Raw genomic sequence first — 20,725 nt, 5'->3', positions numbered from 1 at the left:
ATCATAGGGTTTCTTTTTTTGTAACCATTATAAATAAGATTGCTTTCTTGATTTCTGTTTTCACTAGTTTGTTGTTGATATATAAAAACATTACGCATTTTTGTATGTTAATTTTGTATCCTGCAACTTTACTGAGTTTTTTAAATCAGTTCAAGAGTATTTTGATAAATCTTTAAAAGATTTCTTTATATAAGATTATGTTGTCTACAAACGGGGACAATTTGACTTTCTTCCTTACAATTTGAATGCCTTTTATTCTTTCTCTTGCCTAATTGCTCTGGCTAGGACTTCCAGTACCACACTGAATAAGAGTGGTGAAAATGAATATCCATGTCTTATTTTAGTTCTTAGAGGAAAAGCTTTGAGCTTTTCCCCATTTAGCATAATCTTAGCCTTAGGTTTGTCATATATGGCCTTTATTGTGTTGAGTTATTTTCTTTTAAACCTAGTCTATACCTAGAAGATTTTTATTATGAAGGGTATTGCATTTTATTAATACTTTTCCAACAACTATTGAAATGATTAAGTGGTGGGTTTTTTATTTTTTGGCGGGGGTGGGGTGCATTGGAGTTGGAGTCTCCAACAGTGTGTTGGAGTCTCGCTCTGTTGCCCAGGCTGGAGTGCAATGGCGTGATCTCGGCTCACTGCAACCTCCTCCTTCCCGGTTCCAGCAATTCTCCTGCCTCAGCCTCCCAAGTAGCTGGGACTACAGGCATGCATCACCACACCCGGCTAATTTTTGTACTTTTAGTAGAGATGGGGTCTCACCATGTTGGCCAGGCTGGTTTCGAACTCCTGACCTCAGGTGATCTGCCTGTCTTGGCCTCCCAAAGTGCTGGGATTACAGGCATGAGCCACTGCACCCAGTCGATTAAGTGGTTTTTGTCCTTTGTTTTGTTGATGTGATGTGTCATGTTTATTGATTTTCATATGTTAATCCATTCTTGCATCCCTAGGGTAAATTCCACTTGATCATGGTGAATGATCTTTTTAATGTGCTGCTGGATTCAGTTTGCCGGTATTTTGTTGAGGATTTTTGCATCTATGTTCATCATAGGTATTGTCCTATAGTTTTCTTTTATTGTTGTGTCCTTGTCTGGTTTTGGTATCAGGGTATGCTGGTCTCAGAATAAGTTGAAAGAATTCTCTCCTCTTTAATTTGAAGAGTTTGAGAAGAATTGATATTAGTTCCTTAAATGTTTGATAGTACTCAACAGTGAAGCCACCAGGTCCTGGGCTTTTCTTTGATGGGACACTTTTTATTACTAATTCCATTTAATTACTTGTAGTTGGTCTGTTTGGGTTTCCTATTTGTTCTTGGTTCAATCTTGGTAGGTGTAAATGTCGAGGAATTTATTCATTTTCATTAGGCTTGCCAATTTGTTGGCATATAGTTACTCATAATAGTCTCTAATGATCCTTTGTAGTTCTGTGGTATCAGTGGTAATGTCTCCTTTTTCATTTCTGATTTTTAAAATTTGGGTCTTTTTTTTTTTTTCCTTGGTTAGCCTTCCTAATGATTTTTCAATCCCAATTTTGTTTATTTCTGCTCTGGTTTTATTACTTATTTTCTTCTACTAGTTTTGAGGTTGTTTTGTTCTTGCTTTTCTAGTTCCTTGAAATGCATTCTTAGGTTTATTTGAAGCCTTTCTATTTTTTTGATGCAGGTGTTTATTGCTATAAATAGCAATATATTGCTTTTTTTCAATATTCTTTTGCTGTATTCCATTGGTTTTGGAATCATATGTTTTTATTTTCATTTGATTCAATAAATTTTTAGATTTCCTTTCTAATATCTACATTGATCCATTGATCATTCAGGAGTATGTTGTTTAACTTCCATGCATTTGTATAGTTTTGAAAGATTTTCTTGTTACTGATTTATAGTTTTCATTACGGACGGAAAAGATACTTGATATGACTTCATTTTTTTTTTATATTTTTTGAGACTTGTTTTGTGGCCTAACATGTGGTCTATTCTGGAAAATTTTCCATGTGCTGATGAAAAGAATATGCATTCTCTGACTGTTGGATGAAATGTGCTATAAATGTCTATTAGGTCCATTTGATCTGAAGTGCAGTTTAAATTAAATATTTCTTTGTTAATTTTTGTGTAGATGGTCTGCCAAATGCTAAGAGCAAGGTGTTGATATCCCCAACTATTATTGTATTGGAGCCTATCTCTTCCTTTATATGTAATAATATTTGCTTTAAATATCGGGGTGCTCCAATGTTGGATGCGTATGTATTTATAATTGTTATGTCTTCTTTCTAAATTGATCCCTTTATCATTATATAATAACCTTGTCTCTTTTTGTTGCTTTTGACTTAAAGACTGCTTTATTATATAAAAGTATAGCTATTCCTGCTCACATTTGGTTTCCATTTGCATGTGGATTAGTCAGTTTTCTTACTGCTATGAAGAAATACCCAAGACTGAGTAATTTATAAAGAAATAGAGGTTTGATGGACTCACAGTTCCACATGGTTGGGGAGGTCTCACAATCATGGCAGAAGTTGAAGGAGGAGCAAGGGCACATCTTACATGGCAGCAGGCAAGAGCATGTATGCAGGGGAACTGCCCTTTATATAACCATCAGATCTCATGAGATGTATTACTATCATGAGAACAGCATGGGAAAAATCCACCCCAATGATTCAGTTATCTCCCACCAGGTCCCTCCCAGGATACGTGGGGATTACGGAAGCTACAATTCAAGATGAGATTTGGGTGGGGATATAATCAAACCATATCGTTCCAACTCTGGCCCCTCCCAAACTTCACGTCCTCACATTCCAAAACCAATCAGGCCTTCCCAACAGTCCCCCAAAGTCTTAACTTATTTCAGCATTAACTCAAAAGTCCACAGTCCAAAGTCTTATCTGAGACAAGGTAAGTCCCTTCTGCCTATAAGCCTGTAAAGTCAAAAGCCCGTTAGTTACTTCCTAGATACAATGGAGGTACAGGCATTGGGTAAATACGCCCATTTCAAATGGAAGAAATTGGCCGAAACGACAGGGCTACAGGCCCCATGCAAGTCCAAAATCCAGCGGGGCCATATGGGTCTGCAGCAACCCCAATTCTTGCTTCTTCAGAAAAAAGAATTTGACTGAGGGGCATAAGGCAGAAAAAGAGACCAATGTAAGTTTCAGAGCAGGAATAAAAGTTTATTAAAAAGCTTTAGAGCAGGAAAGAAAGAAAAGTACGCTTGGAAGGGACCCAAGTGGGCACTGAGAAGGTCAAATGCAGTGTTTAACCTTGATTCTAGGACCTTATGGGCTGGCCCTCCTTCCCGTGTCTTGCACCCCTTTCCCATAATTCTTCCCTTAAGGTGAAATGCCTGCATGTGCAGTGCCCTCGTTACACTTGGGAGGTGAGCACAAGCAGTGTGTTTAGGAAGTTGTATGTATGCCCATTTGAGGCTTTCTTCCCTTTTCCGGTGTTGTGTCCCCGGAAGCTCATATTCTGCCATTTTGTCTCTTAATGCACATGGCCGGAAAGTTGCTTCTCACTGGCATCTGCATTCAGTGAACACTTTAGTGCAATAGGCATGGACCATCAGGAAATGACCTCTCCCTGGTGTCGGATGCCAATGTTTTATAGTTACGGAACATTTTTTTTTTTTTTTTTTTTTTTTTTTGAGACGGAGTCTCGCTCTGTCGCCCAGGCTGGAGTGCAGTGACGCGATCTCGGCTCCGTCTCCCGGGTTCACGCCCTTCTCCTGCCTCAGCCTCTCCGAGTAGCTGGGACTACAGGCGCCCGCCACCATGCCCGGCTAAGTTTTTTGTATTTTTAGTAGAGACGGGGTTTCACCGTGGTCTCGATCTCCTGACCTCGTGATCTGCCCGCCTCAGCCTCCCAACAGAACATTTTAAAATATATTGTTTTTACTCCATACTCCTGAATTATTGAATATTAGCACAGAAAGGATGCTTGACCATCATCTAAATGTTCAATCCCTTGTTTCACAGAGGATGACCCAAAGACATTAAATGGCTTGAATAAATTCACATAATTGTAGATGCTGAGTCAGGACTAGAACGTAGTTTTCTTCCTAATCTAGTGTTTTTCTAGTATATTATGCCCAGACATCAAAAATTGGAACATCTGTTTTGTGGCTATCAAAAAGATTAGGAAATACTGAGTCCTAAGGTCAGGCCTTCATGAACACAGTTGGAGAGCAGCTGACCTTTCACATTTGAAGACTGGCTTCTTTGCCCAAAGGTGTTGTAGTAACATTTGAACTAGTTGGAGGCTAACTGATTAGAACCCAGAGGGAATTCCATCGTAAAGAAAATAACCCTTTCAATAAATGTGAATAATTATCTACTTAAATTATCTATAAATTAGAATATATGTGCCATACACAATGTTTATATTCCCACCAAATTCATATGTTAAAACCTAATTCCCAGTGTCGTGTGAGGCCTTTGGGACATGAGAGCTTTAGAGAACTCCCTTGCCTTTTTAGCCATGGGCAGGTGAGAAGACAGCTGTCTATAAATTAGGATGTGCACCCTCATTAGACACCGAATCTGCCAGTCCCAAACTCCAAAACTGTGAGAAATAAGTTTCTGTCATTTATAAGCCACCCAATCTATGGTAGTTTTTTTTTTAAATAAAATAGCTCTTTTTTATTGACTTTAATATGGATCATTGGAAATATTCAACAATAAATAAAACAGAGCAGGGGGTGAGGAAAACAGGATCTTGCTAACATCATTCAAATGCACCCTAACCAGTGCTCAGCTTCACAACAACACGGAGAGAGGTGAGGGGGAATAGAGAGCAAATTTTAAAACACCAACAGCCAAACACCCAAGACTGTACAGAAGAAAAAGTGCTCAAGAGACTGGCTTTGAAGGGAATTCGGTGAAGGGAAGGGACTGTGTAGGAGGAAGGGAATAAACCCATGATCATCCTAAGAGGCAGGGGCTTGGAAGGGGGGCCCTGGCACAGGCTATGCTTAAATCCGACATCCCAGAGCTCAGAACGTGCAACTGATGGCAGTTTTGTACTAGGAAGAAGCTGATGTGAGGCTGGATGGTGGCATCACCTGATAGGCTGGGAGGGAGAACAGGAGGTGCAAAGGTGGCTCACTGTCAGAGGAAATTCAGTGCTCTTTTAATAAGAAAAAAAAATCAGTAATGTCCTAATCCTGACAAGTTGAGATGCTGCTTTGCCCGTCTTTGCCTTTTCTTCTAAGTCTTCCTCCTTTTCTTTGCACAGGTGTCAGGAAGCACCCCAGGGGTGCAGGAGCTGGTGTTTTCATAACAAGAAGAGGGAGGTTGACTCTATATCAAAACTGGCTAGCCCAGTCCATGGGGCAGGCTGATCCTGGTGGCATGTAGTCACATTTGCTGCAAACCCGATGTTCATGATGGACGTAATGATACCCCCAGGGCTTTTCATAGGGGCGAGGACAGGTGCTGGTTCCTGATGACACATGCCTGGCATCCAGTGATCTTTAGCTGGACGGTGGCCCCGTCAGGGCATGGGCTTCCCTGGATAAAGTAGTTTTGGTCCTAACCAGGTGAGGGAGAGTGAGTTCTTTTGGTTTCTCTGTTACTTGTTTTCAGATTACCTCAAAGCAAACATCCCTGTTCTAAATGTTCTCTGTGGTTTTATTCCACCTTTGCCAAGAAGCCAGAGTCACATCCAGGTGGGACTGGCCTCTAGCATGGCTTTCTGGCCACATCAGAGAATGGGATTCCATCAAAACCTCTCAACCAGCCCTTTCCCTAAAGAATCACCCAGATCTTAACTGCCCTCTCCACCTTCTTGACTTTTTTTTCTATTTTACATTCTATTTTCTCATATCTGGCTTTTCTCTCTAAGCCTAGCCAAATGCTTTGCTGAATGATGCTTGGACAAGCCAGAGTTTTAAAAGGCATTCATCCATTTATGAACTTTCTTCCAGCCCAGGATCCCTGCAGAGCACCAGAGGTTACAAATCTGCCCTCCTTTCTCCCCTAAAAGGTGACTGAGGGGAGGGGAGGGGCATGTAGCTCCAGCTATAGCAAATCAGTACGCTGACTCACTGGGGATACCCAGGGGGCTGGGATGTTGCTGACACCTCATGGGCCACCTTGTCAGCCTATCTTTGTGGCTTCAGGTTCAGCTTTGGGTGCTGCAGGCAGGGACCTGTCTACTCCCTTCTGCCTATTAAACTTCCTCTCCAAACTTCATGGTGTGTGTCCATGTTCTAAATTTTCCTGGCATGCAATGACGAGCTCCAGGATATATACCCCAGACAATGTAGCTGCTTCACTGGGTCAGCCAGGCAGAGCAGCAGGCAGGGCAGCTGCAGGCGTGCCCAGGGGCACTGGGTGGTGCTCTGGCCTCACTGCCTCTTCCAGCGAGTGATAGCAGCCCAGCTTGCTGATGGCCTCCAGCTGAGGCATCCAACACTTGGGGCGCCACTCAGCTCTGCTGCCTCCGCTGCTTGGGACCAGCCCAGGCCGCTGGTGCCTCTGCTGCCGCCACCACCACTATCTTCACACTTTATTGTTTGACTTAACTACTTAAGCAACAGTGACTGGAGGCAAAATATAATAACTTCAAAATATAATAATAAAAGTGTATAAAATAAAATGACTTTCTAGGCTTTATGGTATAAATGCATCAGAATCTGCCTGCTAGTGCAGCTAGACTGTAGTCTGTAAGAGGAAGAGTGTTCAAAATAAAACTAGAGAGGAGCATGAGCCGAGTTACTTGGGAATTTGTAAATACAACAGGTATTTCAGGTTCACGTTCAGGGATGATAGCCTTTCCTTCTTAAGCCTATTCTTTTTTTTTTTTTTTTTTAGACGGACTCTCGCTCTGTTGCCCAGGGTGGAGTGCAGTGGTCAGATCTTGGCTCGCTGCAACCTCTGCCTCCAAGGGTCAATTGATTCTCCTGCCTCAGCCTCCCGAGTAGCTGGGATTACAGGTGCCCTCCATGGCTCTCAGATAATTTTTGTACTTTTAGTATAGGGGGGTTTCACCATGTTCGCCAGGCTGGCTTGAACTCCTGATCAAGTGATCCACCTGCCTGGACCTCCCAAAGTGCTGGGATTACAGGTGTGAGCCACCACACCCAGCCTTAAGCTTATTCTTTCTGTCATCTTCATACACACTCATGCATACACACATCTATATGTCATTCTGTTTGTTAAAGCCTTTACTTTCATGGGTGAAAATAGAAAAAAATTTGTAGGTACACATGAGTTATGTAGGAGCAATCACATTTGAAAGTAAAGACAATCTAACCAGACACTGATGATTTAAAGATAAGCTGTGCTAAGATGTGGCAAGTTAAAGGGAATAGACAACTTATATTTCTCTCCTTCTTTCCCTGATCCTCTGAAATCCACATTGCCTTATAATCTTTCCCTAGGCCATCCATGCTTCTGAATACTCCCCTTCTTTCATCTCTTCACCCTTATACACAGTGAACAAAGGCACTCTTGGCGTGACGAACTTGCAGTCTAGGCAAGCCCAGCCTTCAGCTATGACTGCAGTATTGCTCCATGAGCACACAACTGCATTTACTCTGGCGTTCTCTACTAGAACGGCAGTGGGACACTGACAATTGATTCCAACCTTGAAGCCAGAGAGGCACAGATCTGCAAACTTGTCTTGATGGTGGCAATGCAGCCTTCATATTTGTGGAAACCATATTGCACTGATACAGTAATAACGTATCATTACCATAATACTATACAATAGGTACTGAGCCGTACATTTATCACTTCAAGTGTCACATATCATCTGGTTGGCTAGCTCAGAGCAAGCATTAGTTATCTCTGCTACAGAAAATGTTTGTGGTAGGTTTTCCCAGCAGAGATAGCTGTATATATATATACGGAAGGAAGTAGACATAAAGATAGAGAATAAGTATAAAATTTTGATATATTGACATTCAAAGCACCATGAAATCTGAGAGAAACAGTGATGGAGAATACACACTGGTTGAAAATGTGCTTAAGATTATTGTGTACTGGGTGCTCAATTTAAGGTTTCTATGTAAATATTATAGATGGCCTCATTATCTAATATGAAGACACAATCAAAGTGCTAAAGACGGAGTTGAAGACCTCAGCTTCAGCTAAGGAAAGCTAAGGAGCTTGGTAAATGGAGAATTTTGCTCCTATAATCAAGTGATAGAGATTCTATCAACAGAAAGGCAAAATAAAAAACTGTATTTACCACCAACCAGCAAAAATTCAAGAAAGCCTGAAGACCTGTACTTAGATCAGCTAGCTTCTGAATCCAATCCAACACTTAGTCAATGCTTTCCTTTTCAACGGTGTGGTGACTAGAGGCAAAGCTATTTGATGCATCTTCCTTGCTAGTGATCGCATCCTAGGGCAAACTTCATCACCACGTATTGGCTCTAGGTCCACAAACAATTTTGTGGAGCCATGCTTGACCACAATAGTCCCATTGAAGAAGGTGTCAAAAGAGTCATCTTCTCTCAGAATGCTCTTATTGTTTGGCATTGGATTTGGGCTAAATTTTATATTCCAGGCATTAGAGCTCCTAGCAGTTATTTACAATCTGGATAATACCCTCACTGATGTAATTAGGGATGCTTTAATGCATAGTGGCAGGGATAGGAAGTAAAGATGTGAGAGCAAATGCTAAGTCCAGGTTATCATCTCTGACTAACTGAGAATCAAAGTGTCTGTTTTCATGAACCAGTGAAATGACAGTTTTAGTATGCCAAGAGGTAAACACTACTCAAAAAAGTTTTCCTACATGTTCTTTATTATCAAATAAAGATAATATAATAATAATAATAACAATAATAAAATTACCTGCATGAATTCTTAGCCCTCTGCTGGTGAGATTCTGTCATTATTTCTATGTCTTGGGAAATTGAAGATGAAGGAAATAGGTAAGAAATAGATTTTACACCATCAAGTTTTGTGGACAGATCTGATGAATGCTTTAAGTGCCAGATGATCCCATTACTTTTATTACTTCCACTGGACAGAAATAATGGACACTGATGACACCTAATCGCAAATTCTATTTAGTTGCTGAAAGTGTGACAGACACCATACAACTTATTTCTTAAGAGATCTCCTTTCTTCTTGCTAATAGGACCCCAATTTTGTTCAGATATGGTGCTGCCATGAGCTTCATGGCAGGCTGTTTTTCCCTAGCTCTACGCACTGAGTTATGACTGTGAAACTGTCCCTATCAACTGCATAAAATTAACCAGGGAAGAAGGGAAGGAGAGAAACAAAAATGAACCAAGCTTGCAGCACATTCAGCATTAATCATTAGGTCAGCTTGCTGTCTGACCTGCTTCCTCATGATTGTTTCCTGCCTATTGCCCCAGAATCATGTAGACCTTGTCACAAGATTATAGTTCCCCTACATAACATCTTAAGCATTGTGAAGCTTTTTTCCATTTGAGATATTCTTTCAAGTCCTGCATACCAGTGAAATGACTGATGTGAAACTACTGATGCCAGCAGGTCTGAAGGACCCCATGAGGTGCTGACTCACCAAAGAATGCAGTTTCCACATCCTGATGATTTAATCTCTCTTCTCCTGACCCATCAGCAACTTCAATCTTCCAGCTCCTAGCTGTCCACGACCCTTTAGAAACCTCAGCCCAGAACTTGTCATGGAGATGGAGTCGAGGGTTTTTCCCATGTCCTCGCTCAGCTGCCCTGTAATCATTAAACCCTCTGCTGCTAACTCTGCTATCTCAGTGTATTGGTCTGTTATTGCATAGCAGGCATATGAACCTGGTGGTCCTGTAACAATTGGTCTAAAAGAATCGTAATCCCAGTCCACTCAAAAGTGGATTGGCTTACAGATTGGCATGTGAGACAATTCTGAGTAATAAGTGAGGGGTGGTCTTACAGATGGCTGACTAAAGAAGATTCTGCCTTTTGATGAGAACAGACACACTAACGAAATATTCCTTTTTGAGTCTTTGGGCTTGTTCTATGAGGGAGTGACACTTGCAGCTGTTAGAGGTTTCTCCTGACCATTATGGAGAAGCTTGAGATCAAAAACTGACAGAGTGAATATGCTGAAGTCCTAAATTCACTGGAGTTCTGAAACAACTCAGCCTGGGATTGATTGTTATGTGAACTAGTAAATGTCTTTTTGCTTAAGCCATTTTTAGTTGCGTTTTCAGTTACTTGTAGCTTAAAGTATTCTAACTGATAAAGGTAGTAATTTTCTGTATTATCTAATAAAAACATTTAGATAGCAAACTTGTATCATTTCCGCACAAAGATATCACAAAGAATTTTGCACAGCTTTGCATATTTTCTCTTAGCACGTATATATATATTTACAGACTTACAAATATATATAATCTATGTGTTATAAATGATATATAAATTATATTTATAATTATATATAATTATATTACATATAAATTATATATTATACAGGTATATATAATATATATTTGTATATGTATTACACATGTGTATATGTGTACATATGTCCATATACATGTATATATTCATGTGTATATTTGTGTATATACAGATACACATATATCTATTAAATTAAATATAGATATATCTATAAAATACATATTACATATACACATATATATTTCCCTGGAGTATAGGGTAGGCCTTGCTGTGTTATTCTTTAGGAACAATGATGACATTTTATTAATTCTATCTTTTCGCAGGAGAAGGAAAAATGTTACATTGTCAAAGTCCCAAAGCCTTTCAGGAACAATTGTTCAAAGTTTGTTTAGAACATCAAGGAGGGAAATCCGGATTTTACTTTAAGTGCAATGGGGAGTCATTAAGGATTTTATGTAGGTGAGTTACATTTTGATTATATTTTGAAAAGAGCATTCTAGCTGCATAGTGGAGAATTGGTTATAGGAGAGCAAGAGGGAATCGGTGAGAAGAATGTGGCTCTAATCAGGTGATAGAAGTGATGACAGATTGGGCTAGATCAGTAACAATGGAGATATAAATTTGTGAAATGGAGATTTGGGAAATGGAGATAGAGATTTGGGAAATATTTTGCAGACTGAATCAATTAGACTTGTTGATGGGCTGGATATAAGATACCAGTGAAAGATGAATAAAGGATGAATCCCAGGTTTTGGCTTGAAAAAACTGAGCATGTTGGTGCCTTCATTGAAATGGGCAGAATAGATGAGAAAGTGATTTAGGGGAGAGATAGAGAGTTCATTATAACATTACAGACTTATTTAGTTTAAGATATCTAATGGCTGTGCATTTGGAGAAACCAAGTAGTAATTTGGATGTAGGAATCCATAGCACATGAGAGATATCTGAGCTCAATATATAAATTTGATTATATATATTTAATTTATATATTTAATATATTTAATATATAAATTTATATATAATATATAATATATAAATTTATAAGTTTAATTTTATATATTATATAATATATAAATATATAAATTTAATTATATATATATATATGCATGCACGTTTTTGTGCGCACACATGTGTGTACACACATACATATATAGGATTCTCTCCCAAGGGGGAGAGAATGAACAAACAAACCAAGAATCCCTAAATATGAGCCCACATAAATGTTAGGTAGAAGAAGAAAAGGAAAAACACTGAGGAAAAACTGCTAGTGAGGTAGGAGGAAAACCAGGAGGAGATGGTTTCACAGAGCTAAGAGTGAACTGGTATAGGAATTTATCACTGTCCAGTTCCACTCAAGTATTGATGCTGGGCTTTCTTTTCCACACCACCAGCACTCTTCACGGTGTAGACTGATGAAAATAGGGATTTTCACACGGTATCATTCACATGGGGGCTCGACACTGTTTGAGGATGATGACTGTTTTCATGAATGATAAATGGATGATATGCAGATATCTGAAAATGGAAAGATGTCGCTAGACAGTGAGAAGAAAAACAGTAATGGGGCATCTTAGTCAGGGATGTGATTTACTTACTTGAAGAGGGAGGGATGGCCTTCAGACACTGTATAGATGGAATACTTGTGTCTCCCCAGATTAATCTGTTGAAGCCCCAACCTCTAATGTGATGGTATTATAGGAGGTGGGGCCTTTGGGAGGTAGTTTCAGATATGGTTGTGATGGCAGGCCCCTCATGATGGGATTAGCATCCTTATAAAAAGAGACAAGAGTGTGCTCACGCTGTCTCTCTCCCCCCTTCCCATGTGAAGATACAGCAAAAAGGCAACAATCTTCAAGCCACAATGGCCCTCACCAGAACCCAGCCATGTGGTCAGCCTGATCTCGGACTTCGCAGCCAACAGAACTGTGAGAATTAAATCTTATGTTTAAATCACCTAGCCTATGGTATTTTAATTAATTAATTTATTTATTTATTTTTATTATACTTTAAGTTCTAGGGTACATGTGCACAATGCACAGGTTTGTTACATATGTATACATGTGCCGTGTTGGTTTGCTGCACCCATTAACTCATCATTTACATTAGGTATTTCACCTAATGCTATCCCTTCCCTTGCAGGCCCTGGTGTGTGATGTTCCCCACCCTGTGTCCATGTGTTCTCACTGTTCAGTTCCCACCTATGAGTGAGAACATGCGGTGTTTGGTTTTCTGTCCTTGCAATAGTTTGCTGAGAATGATGGTTTCCAGCTTCATCCATGTCCCTACAAAGGACATGAACTCATCCTTTTTTATGGCTGCATAGTATTCCATGGTGTATATGTGCCACATTTTCTTAATCCAGTTTATCATTGGTGGACATTTGGGTTGGTTCCAAGTCTTTGCTATTGTGAATAGTGCCACAATAAACATACGTGTGCATGTTTCTTTATAGTAGCATGATTCATAATCCTTTGGGTATATATACCCAGTAATGGGATGGCTGGGTCAAATGGTATTTCTAGTTCTAGATCCTTGAGGAATCACCAAACTGTCTTCTACAATGGTTGAACTAGTTTACACTCCCGCCAACAGTGTAAAAACATTCCTATTTCTCCGTATCCTCTCCAGCACCTGTTGTTTCCTGACTTTTTAATGATCGCCATTCTAACTGGTGTGAGATGGTATCTCATTGTGGTTTTGATTTGCATTTCTCTGATGACCAGTGATGATGAGCATCTTTTTGTGTGTCTGTTGGCTGCATAAATGTCTTCTTTTGAAAAGTGTCTGTTCATATCTTTTGCCCACTTTTTGATGGGGTTGTTTGATTTTTTCGTCTAAATTCATTTAAGTTCTTTGTAGATTCTGGATATTAGCCCTTTGTCAGATGGGTAGATGGCGAAAATTTTCTCCCATTCTGTAGGTTGCCTGTTCACGCTGATGGTAGTTTCTTTTGCTGTGCAGAAGCTCTTTAGTTTAATTAGATGCCATTTGTCAATTTTGGCTTTTGTTGCCATTGCTTTTGGTGTTTTAGACATGAAGTCCTTGCCCATCCCTATGTCCTGGATGGTATTGCCTAGGTTTTCTTCTAGGGTTTTTATGGTTTTAGGTCTAACGTGTAAGTCTTTAATCCATCTTGAATTAATTTTTGTATAAGGTGTAAGGAAGGGATCCAGTTGCAGCTTTCTACATATGGCTAGCCAGTTTTCCCAGCACCATTTATTAAATAGGGAATCCTTTCCCCATTTCTTGTTTTTATCAGATTTGTCAAAGATCAGATGGTTGCCTTAAGCTGATAAGCAACTTCAACAAAGTCTCAGAATACAAAATCAATGTGCAAAAATCACAAGCATTCTTATACACCAATAACAGACAAACAGAGAGCCAAATCATGAGTGAATTCCCATTCATAATTGCTACAAAGAGAATAAAATACCTAGGATCCAACTTACAAGGGATGTGAAGGACCTCTTCAAGGAGAACTACAAACCACTGCTCAATGAAATAAAAGAGGACAGAAACAAATGGAAGAACATTCCATGCTCATGGATAGGAAGAATCAATATCATGAAAATGGCCATACTGCCCAAGATAATTTATAGATTCAATGCCATCCCCATCAAGCTACCAATGACTTTCTTCACAGAATTGGAAAAAACTACTTTAAACTTCATATGGAACCAGAAAAGAGCCTGCATTACGAAGACAATCCTAAGCAAAAAGAACAAAGCTGGAGGCATCACGCCACCTGACTTCAAACTATACTACAAGGCTACAGTAACGAAAGCAGCATCGTACTGGTACGAAAACAGAGATATAGACCAATGGAACAGAACAGAGGCCTCAGAAATAACACCACGCATCTACAGCCTATGGTATTTTACTATGGAAGCCCACCCTGACTAACATTTCAATTTAGCTCCTATGTAGTTCCCTGGTGCTTGGCAATCTCCTGACTCACTACCTTGTCACATGGTCTATCCCAAGTCAGTCCTTCTCCTCTTCCCATATCCCCCTACTCCAATATTCAGCCATATGTGGCCACGTCTTCCTCCACCTGAGCTCCTTGCAGAGGAATGAACAATTGTTTGAATATTAATGAATATTAAAGTAAGTAAAAAAGAGATAAATCTCCATTTGTTTTGATAGTAGGGTGATCTTTGGTGAGCTTAGGAAATGTTTCAACCAAGTAGTCATAGCATGGTCCAAGTTAACATGCATTGAACCGGGTGTGGTGGCTCATGCCTGTAATCCCAGCACTTTGGGAGGCTCAGGGGGATGGATCACTTGTGGTCAGGAGTTCAAGACCAGCCTGGCCAACATGGTGAAACCTCGTCTATACTAAAAGTGCAAAAATTAGCCAGGTGTGGTGGTGCATGCCTATAATCCCAGCTACTTGGGAGGCTGAGGCAGGATAATCACTTGAACTTGGGAGGTGGAGGTTGAAATGAGCTGAGATCATGCCACTACACTTCAGCCTGGGCAACTGAGACTCCATCTAAAAAAAAAAAAATCAAGGCAAGTTAACAGGCATTGAATATTAAAAGGGAAGTAAAGAAGGGGAGTTATTTGGTGTTAACAACTCGAGAAATTTTCTGTGAAGGGAAGTTTAGAAGTGGTAGGACATGAAGCTGGAAGTGGAACACAATTGGCACATTTAGTGATAGATAATGGAAAGTTCAAGAGAGCAACCAAGAAATGGATTAGAGCATAGCAAGATACATTCTATCAGGTGGGTTGAACTTAGTAATTAGCAATCTATAATTAGCAATTTTGGTACATAGACTGGCATATAGTTTGTAGCAGGAAAGCCTGCCATCAGTTAGCCTGTCCTCCCCGATTAATATTGGCTTAAGAGCACACTTCAGGCCAGGCACGGTGGCTCACACCTGTAATCCCAGTACTTTGGGAGGCCGAAGCTGGTGAAGGTCAAAAGTTCGAGACCATCTTGGACAACATGGTGAAACCCCATCTCTACTAAAAATACAAAAATTAGCTGGGCTTGGTATCGAGAGCCTGTAATTCCAGCTACTAGGGAAGCTGAGGCAGGAGAATCACTTGAACCTGGGAGACAGAGGTTGCGGTGAGCCGAGACAGTGGCCATTGCACTCCAGCCTGGGAGACAAGAGCGAAACTCCATCTCAAAACAAAACAATAAAAAAGCAGACTTCAGTTCCAAGAATTTTAGAGAGAAGGCATTAAAGGCATTAGAATGGCAAGAGTAAGACAGGACCTTATCCTAGCTTTCTGGGGAGATCACTGAGATAGTAAGTTCGGCATAGAAAATAAGATGTGAATCACTTTACCAGACTGGCGTGTTAATTTGGGAGGTGGTCTTACAAATAATGCAGGGGCTTAGTTCCTATTATAAGGATCCATGTTTTCTGAGGTCTGAAGTTTTTACATATGGGTAGGCTTTCTGTAAGTGGGTATATAAGGAAATATTTTGCTGGACGAGGTGGCCCATGCCTGTAATCCCAGTACTTTGGAAGGCTGAGGTGGGAGGATCACTTGAGGCCAGGAGTTTTGAGACCAGCCTGGGCAACATAGTGAGACCCTTTCTCTACAAGAATAAAAATAAAAAAATTAGCCAGGCATAGGAGTGCATGCCTGCAGTCCCAGCTACTTAGGAGGCTAAGGCAGGAGGATTGCTTGAGCTCAGGAGTTGGAGGTTGCAGTGAGCTATTATCACACCTCTCCAACCTGGGTGAAAGAGCGAGACCCTATCTCTGACAACAACAAAAAACTAAAACATTATACTGATGAATACCACAAACATCATTAAATCTATAAAAATAATGTAATATTTTATTATTAACTGCTTGACAACTCTAAAGTACTTTTTTTCTTCTAAAATATTTTGGCTGCATGCTACTTGATTATATTTTAGTATAGCAATATTTTATAATACCACTTTTTATATATTGATAGCTTTGAAAGGTTTCTTTCAGTTTTACAACTATTTATTACTAATGACATCCTAGCATGAAATCTGACACATTGCAATGCATAAAAAAGATGTACTTGTTGTTTCTAGTACTGCTATGGTTTTGTGCCCTAGAAGCACAGGAATTCTCATAAATTGGATCTTGTACATTTCCAATCAAAAGAAAAAAACGTAGGAGGGTTTATAGTTGCATATGCTGCTACATTGTTCAGTGTGCTTCTGAAAAGAGAATTTCCATTTTGACTAGGATTTGATAAGGATCAAATCTTTTCCTTATGCTTTTCCTGCTAAGTATATTAGTTTTCTATTGTTGCATAACAAATCGCCACAAACTTAGTATCTTAAAACAATACATGTTTATCTCATAGCTTGTATGGGTAAGGAGTCCAGGTACAAACTGAGTCTTTTGCTCAAGGTTTCACTGGGCTATAATCAAGGTGCTTGCAGACTGTGTGCTTATCTGGAGGTTTGACTAAGGAAGAATCCACTTCTAGGCTTTTTCAGGATGCTGGAAGAATTCATTTCTCTGTCCGACTGACAGCCCTAGCTTCTTACTGGCTGTCCACTGGGGGCTACTCTCAGGTCCTAGAGGCTGTCCACAATTCCCTGCCACATAGCTCTCTGCAAAGGCATTTTACAATATGACTGTTTGCTTAAGGGTGAATTTCTCACTTCAGTTTGCTAAGATAGTCTTATATAATGTAATGTAATCACAGGACTGATATCCTAGCCCCTTTGCTTGATAATGTAACCTGATCAAGGAATGACATCTTATTAATTTGCCACAGGCAAAGTATGATTGAAAGCAAGTCACAGGTTCCAATCATGCTCAAAGAAAGGGGATTATATAAGGGTAGACCTTATTGGGAATCGCCTTTGGGTATATATGTACAATAATTTTCCACGGAGAAGCTTCTATACATTTTGTGTCTTGTTTTCTTCTCACCACTTACATGGTTCTATTGCCATATGTCTAGACACATTGATACCATGATATGACCTCTGGCCCTACACTTTCCTGTCACTATGCCAGGTAAGTCACTATATTAGTATTTTTTCTAGTATTATGCCTGGAAGTTTCTTGCAATGGTTAGTAATGACTTAGCTCAACATGAAAGCAACCAGGAGCCACACACTATCCCTCTAGAGTCAATCTAAAGATATTCTTATTCAAATTTCCCTTGGCTGGGTCCCAGAAATACACATGGCCATCTCAATACCACTTCATCTGAGGGGAAGGGTGACAGACTATCTCTGTCTTAACCAATTGCAATTAAAATATTTTTTTTGGGTGTGGATTTTATAAAAACATGTGACCCCGTGAAAACATATTTTCCAGGGCCCCAAGGGTGGACTGAAATAAGTGAGGAATTTGGAAATTAAGTTTCATGAGCTTTCTAGGAAATCCATTTAAAGTTGCCATTTATTTATTAACTTACTTGATAATTGTTCTCTGAATCTGAAGTGATGGCCAGAATTTTTAAAACGTGTGAACATTTCTTATCCAATGAACTAGTTATAAAATCATACAAATAAATGAAGAAAAAAACAGGAGCCAAGAGTTCCCAAGAAAGTAAGTAATTAGGCAGAACCTATCCGCTATACAGCAGATAAAGATTCTAACCACTAGAGTTTAAAATATTTGGATTTAATTTATGAAAAACAATGAAAATCTGTTCCTTTCCCTTAGAGCTAAATTTATTGTGCAATCATTGTGTTTCAGAGCTTCATTTAGTTTTTATGCATTGTATTTAAATTATGTGCTACTTAAATTTGTGGCATATATAGTCTAAATTTTGTTTTGAAAAGTTAATTGGTGATTATTGCAAGGACTGCAGTTTTCTGACCCAAAAGGTCAGGAAAAGGTCTCTTTTTCTCTCTTCCTCCTCCCCACCCCAAAAATAAAAAATAGAAGAAGTCTTCAATATTTTTAGTTGTCAGATTGCTAAGTGTTCAGGGAAATTGAGCCCTCTCCCACAAGACAAATTATTCCCTTAAAGTATTCGAGGTAATCTTCTTTGCTAGTGATTTGTTTAGGGCCAGTCATGTGTCCCAGTTCTAGCCAATTTAAGGGGAAGTACTGAGAGTTATGGGAGAGATCCATAATGAGAAGTGACCCTTTCCTTCTGCCTTTGACCCCTAGAATGGTGACAGCCAACCTCTAGTCAGAAAAAAAAAAAAGCCTAGTATAATCAGAGAAGCTGACTCAAAGCTCTGACTTAACTGATTCTGCATGCCTACCTCTGGACATCCTATAACATGAGATGGAAAAATGCCACTTCTAGTTTGACATTTTTATTCCTTACAACAGAACACTTTCTAACAGAAACAATGATGTATAAAATAAAAGTCAGACAAACACACACACATATAACATTTATTATGTTTTGTCTTAATACACATGCAATATGAGTTCATTTTGGGAATTTGAAATTACAGGAATTCACAAGGAAGAAATGTTTAAGAAATCATGCAGATAACGATATTAACAGTTTTTGTATATATTTATCTATTGCTGCTATGCATACATTTTATATAACTTTTAAAGTTAGACTAATTGTTTTAAACTTGATTCCTAATAATCATAAAAATGATAGCAAGATTAGATTGAATCTGATTTTTTTTCTTTTAAAATTTCTTTTATTGATATGAGCACGATCTATAGTAATTAGAGAAGCCCAAGGCATTGGTTCAATTTAGGAAAGTGGACCACAGGTAAAATTGATGGAGTTCTAGAAGTATTTTAACTGCCTAAAAACATTCTCTCTTTATGACTACCACCTAAGTTCTAAGACAAGGTCATTCTCAGGAAATTTCAAACTCATTTTTGCTATGTTCCCTGGTAGATAATGTTTGTGGTACCTTCCCCAGAGAATTTTTTTAGCTACTATATTTCTGTTGAATAGGCTTAAGTTGAACTAATGTAGACTTTGTTCAATTTATTGTCATTAGTTAATGTCACTCCTGTACTAAACTGAATTGCTAAAAGAAATTCGATTTTTAACTAGTTTTATAGGCTAAGTGAAGGAAGAGAAACCAAGATAGAATCTCAACTATCTGATATATTACATTGACTCTGTAGAACATTTCCTTTTTTCCAAGGAGTCCTCACCTTTTATTACAATAGGACATAAAATAAATGATTGTAATATCAAATATGAAATATTGTCTGTTGAGTGGAATATCTTTAATTTCAAAGCCATATTTATCTTTTGTGCTATAAATTTTAGTTTATACATTACATTATAATGTATAGATTATACATTCTGATTTATGGACCATAATATTCATATAGAATAATTATTTCTGTTATTTTTTATTACATATTGAACCTTAAGAGAGTTTGTTGGTTTGAAAACAATAAGCATATTGAAGCAATCTTGTTCAATATTTACATTTTTATGTTTGCATATAAACAGATGAATACATTCTGTTATATTTTTATTGTAATAGACTTCTTTATGTATATACAAAGTCAACTAGGACTTCTTAACCTTTTTTTGTGCTATGAGCTGCTGTGGCAGTCTGGTCCATCCCTCTCAGGATTGTGTTTTTAAATGCGTAAAATAATACAAATAGGACTAAAACTAAAAAATACATGTAAATATATATATTTTTTGCATGAAATGTAGGTTAAGAACCCCTGAGTCAAGATTTGGGTAGCCCTTTAGTTAATGTGTAAAAACAAAAATGCCCGACGCAATTCCTAAGAGAGAGATCCAAAATGAGCACACAAGAAGAACCAAGCTGAGATACATTCATTAAACACATGTGTGATAAAGCCCTTAGATTGTATCTGTACAAGTGTGTTATTTTTGCTTTTAAATCCAGAAGTAAGAATTATCAGTTTAGGAATAAGTATATGATAGAGACTTAGAGAACATTGGTTTTGTTTCAACTTATCTACATCCCTGTGTTGTCTACGAGAACTGTAAAATCTTGGAATGAGTTTACGTGCCAACTTTGAGCATTTTAGCACACTACAGAATTTTAGCCTTGTCCAATTCAACTGTAGAACTGGGCCATGAATTGGTTAATTAAAGGTATGAGCTTAATGAAAAAGAAGCTATGAATGAAAGAGTGATTACACAGAGGGAGTTCAATTGAGACAGAACTGGAAAATAAGGTAGGATATGAAAAAAACAACACAACACTATAAAACTGAAGTATGAGAGGAGAAAATCAAAGAAAAAAAGGACTTACCATTAGTTGGCAATTTACTTTCCACAATATCACACACCTGGAGTATTTAGAAATTACATTTCATCTTTCATGTGGCACTACATAGCTCATATAAATATAATGGTATCTTACCTATTTAAAAAATATTAAATGGTTTAATTTCTTTTAAGACTCTTATCATATTTTTCACATTAAATGGGTATTATACTCCCAGTATTTTCATCCCTTTCCATTTTTCATGGAAGAAGTAGACACAAGCCTGAA

At 38.6% G+C, this 20,725-nt stretch overlaps 1 protein-coding gene across 7 annotated transcripts in view; it reads left to right on the top strand.

Annotated features, from left to right (window-relative positions):
- Positions 1 to 20,725, top strand: part of LOC129491622 (uncharacterized) — a 73,552-nt gene that overhangs the window by 7,726 nt on the left and 45,101 nt on the right. For 4 of the 7 annotated variants that reach the window (XM_063611213.1, XM_063611215.1, XM_063611214.1 and 1 more), the window contains exons 2-3: positions 10,659 to 10,794; positions 12,164 to 12,260. In XM_063611213.1, the coding sequence (XP_063467283.1) occupies positions 10,659 to 10,794; positions 12,164 to 12,260 (233 nt within the window). Of the gene's footprint in view, positions 1 to 10,658; positions 10,795 to 12,163; positions 12,261 to 13,594; positions 14,457 to 17,256; positions 17,313 to 20,725 lie in introns of those variants that run through there. The other 3 variants (XR_010114080.1, XR_010114081.1, XM_055296156.2) reach the window with 3 other exon arrangements.

This window comes from Symphalangus syndactylus, chromosome 10, assembly GCF_028878055.3.
Source record: "Symphalangus syndactylus isolate Jambi chromosome 10, NHGRI_mSymSyn1-v2.1_pri, whole genome shotgun sequence".
In the NCBI taxonomy this organism is placed as follows: domain Eukaryota; kingdom Metazoa; phylum Chordata; class Mammalia; order Primates; family Hylobatidae; genus Symphalangus; species Symphalangus syndactylus.
The sequence above is the reverse complement of the archived record's forward strand: the minus strand, read 5'-3'. Positions and strand labels throughout refer to the sequence as shown.